Raw genomic sequence first — 3,379 nt, 5'->3', positions numbered from 1 at the left:
TTCCAAAATCTGGTTAAAACTCCAACCTTGTGACTCTTTCTTTAACACAAACAAACATTGGCAGGTGAATTAATTACTTATAATATGTATTAATTGTACAAAAGCCTCCACTTCACTGCGTGTGAAGTTAATTCATTCATTCATGTTTTACATTTAACTGTTTTCATGCTCTTGCCTTGGAGCAGCTATTCGGTGTCAATAAAGTTTATTTAAAAAGAAGCTTTGCCCTCTTCCGCTTACTCATCGCTCGTATTTAAATTAACTTCCTGTTTCCGGTTGCGTCAAACCAACCGCCGTGATACACACAAAAGCGGAAGTAGATTTTTCCACAATAAGAATTTTATTTTAAAATAAATGCAGCGTCTACAGAGCGGAAATCTCTCATTACAAGAACAAATTTATTATTTATTATCAGTTATTAAAAAAAAACAAATATACAGCAAATAAATAAAAAGGATATATTTCCTAATGAATGTTTTTATAAAATATGTTATATATACATATATATGTAACAGAAATAAAGTCGACATTGTATTGGATTAATTTTTTAAAAAAAATCATTAAATAAATCAATAGATAAAAGAGATGAATTCACTAATAGACAATCGAGTCAATTGAAGCCAAGTAAAGAAATAAATAAATTATTGGTTTTATTTTGAAAAGTGCGAACAGGTAGCGCGCGTCCACTCTACGTCACTTGACACTTCCGTTCTCTTCCACAACAGCTAGCATCTAGCCCGGTTGACGTCGCTCTCGTTCGGCGTAGTTGTTGCGGTGTTTGCGCTGTTGTTTGCAGAGTGAAAAGATGAACACGGTTCTGTCCAGAGCGAACTCTCTGTTCGCCTTCTCCCTGAGCGTCATGGCAGCGCTGACGTTCGGCTGCTTCGTCACCACAGCGTTTAAGGACAGACGAGTTCCTGTGGACATCCACGTCTCGAGAGTGATGCTGTAAGTGCACGTTAGCAGCTGTTAGCATTAACGCGCCGTTATCTGTGCGTTATTTCTTTAAAATTCTTATTTATTAAAAAAATGTATAACGATGATAAGAAGATATAAACATCGGTTGTTAAAATCGGCGCAGTTTTACTCATTGGACCGATATGTTAAAAAATGACGAACATCGGCCGATAACAATATTAATGCCGATATATCGTGCATCCCTAATTTTGAACCATATCCAGATTGTGTCTCACTTAAAAGTGTTTGGACAGTTTGGACGTCCAAGGTTTCCGCCCACACCTCTGCTAACAACTAACGGCGCTTTTCCACTATAGCACGACTCGGCTCGACATAAGAATCAAAGCCAACAATGTCCGACAATCCTGAACACATTAACATTAAATGTCCATATTTAACATTGGAGTCCGATGTATTTAGAGACAGCACTGCTGAGAGCCAGCCATCGTGACCACGTTTCACTTCAGTGACTGACGGACTGAACCATTCTGTCAACAAATCTTTTTAATCCACTGATTCAGTTCTTTCCAAAACAGCTGCTTTACAAGTCACTAGTTTGTGTGTTTGTGTCGCACAGAAAACCACTTCACCGCGGTGTTATGAGCGTTATGAGCGTCATGATCCTCAGGCCGCCTGGATTTATTTTAATTTTAGAATTGTCAAAAAATGTTCAACGAGTGCGTTCTTCTGCCCCGTTTTCAAACATAACTTTCACTCTGGATATCTAACGTCACAAACAGTCTAGGAGTTACAGTAGAGAAGAACGCATGAGACATCCTGTCTGTGGTGACAGGACGGGCGCAGAAGGGTTAAGGAGGTAAAACGAGGCGAGCTGTGTTAAAGGTACCGTCCTCAGTGGAAACACACGCCTGACCAGAGCTTTACTGCGCCACACTGTGACTGAACCGTGTTTCAACCTCTGGAGTTACCTGTCGGAGAACATTGAAAGCAACCTCACAAAAACAACATGGTTTTCAAAGAGCTGAGTCCACGTCTCTCCTCTGTCTCTGTGCGACAGGAAGAACGTCGATGACTTCACTGGACCCAGAGAGCGCAGTGACCTGGGCTTCGTCACCTTCGACCTCTCGGCTGATATCCTTGCCTGTTCTTGCACCTGTGGGTGGGTGGAAGTGTGTGTGTGGTCACATGATCTCTCGTTTTGCTCCTTAATATTTCTTACATTTACAGCCAGTTTTTGACTGGAATGTTAAACAGCTGTTTATCTACCTGTCTGCAGAGTACACCACCAGGAGCAACGTAAGACACACACACACACACACACACATTTTTGAGCCCCTGACCCTAACCTTCTGACAGGTGCTTCCCAGGGTCATGAAATCCTTGAAAGTTGTGTGAATTTGGTATGAAAATAAATCGGGGCCCTTGAAGTTTGAAGACATGGGTCGGTAAGGTGTAGCGAGTTTGTGCGAGAAAGTGCCAGTTGATCATTTTGCTGAATAGAGTATTGTGTGTGTGTGTGTGTGTCAATGTCAGTGTGTGTGTGTGTGTGTGTGTGTGTTAGGCTCTGAATCAGGTGGTGCTGTGGGACAAGATCGTCCTTCGAGGTGAAAGCACCAAACTGAACCTCCGAGATATGAAGTCTAAATATTTCTTCTTCGATGATGGGAACGGACTCAGGTTAGACACGCACGCACGCACGCACGCACACGTTTCCTCTATGAAGTTTGGTGTGGAGGAAATAAATGTCAGTAGATTTGATTCTATTTCGATGTTTGCGTGGATGTGAGGTGACCTCGAGTGTTTTAATTCTGTGCAAGGAAACACCATCAGGATAGGCAAGCGGCGACATGCTAGCAGCTGCTTGTTTACTGTACCTGTGTCATGTGACTCTCTCTCTCCTCCAGAGCCAATAAGAACATCACTCTGACACTGTCATGGAACGTCGTCCCCAATGCTGGAATTTTGCCCCTAGTGGCTGGAAGTGGACACGTCAGCCTCCCGTTCCCCGACATGTACGAGAGCACAAAGAGCTATTAAGACGGAGAGAAGACATTCTGCCAGTTTACAACACAAGAACACACACACACATACACTGGTTTTTCTTTTGTAATAAAAGTTAAGAAATAAAGTTTTTCTCTGTACAAATGTTTTTTTTATATATGCATCATAAAGTCGAGTTAACTGTTAAGTAATAAAAATACCTGCATCAAGAGCCTGGACACAGTCCAACACAAGAATGAGCTGAAGACGCGAAAGCTCGTTAAAAATGTAGTTTCAAAAATTCAAACAGTGGAAGAATCAGCTGTGCCTCACCTGTAACTTCTAATATCAAAATAAAAGCCTTTTTCACATGGGCAATGAAAACAACAGTTCATACATGTGTGACAAACTGAAAAATGTCAGTTAACAGAGTGTAAAATCAAGTCATTGTATGAACTAAGTATACTAATCATTTAATCTT

At 41.2% G+C, this 3,379-nt stretch overlaps 1 protein-coding gene across 1 annotated transcript; it reads left to right on the top strand.

The window, feature by feature from the left end:
* The first annotated feature begins 697 nt into the window (after window positions 1-697).
* Window positions 698-3,059, top strand: LOC122762029 (signal peptidase complex subunit 3). The gene is made up of 5 exons (XM_044017191.1): window positions 698-948; window positions 1,976-2,049; window positions 2,138-2,214; window positions 2,480-2,595; window positions 2,823-3,059. The coding sequence occupies exons 1-5, from the start codon at window positions 806-808 to the stop codon at window positions 2,953-2,955; spliced, it is 543 nt and encodes a 180-aa protein (XP_043873126.1). The 5' UTR covers window positions 698-805; the 3' UTR covers window positions 2,956-3,059.
* The last annotated feature ends 320 nt before the right edge of the window (window positions 3,060-3,379 follow it).

Source organism: Solea senegalensis, unplaced genomic scaffold (assembly GCF_019176455.1).
Source record: "Solea senegalensis isolate Sse05_10M unplaced genomic scaffold, IFAPA_SoseM_1 scf7180000015167, whole genome shotgun sequence".
Taxonomy (NCBI): domain Eukaryota; kingdom Metazoa; phylum Chordata; class Actinopteri; order Pleuronectiformes; family Soleidae; genus Solea; species Solea senegalensis.
Note: the sequence above shows the minus strand (reverse complement) of the source record. Positions and strands in the feature narration are given on the sequence as shown.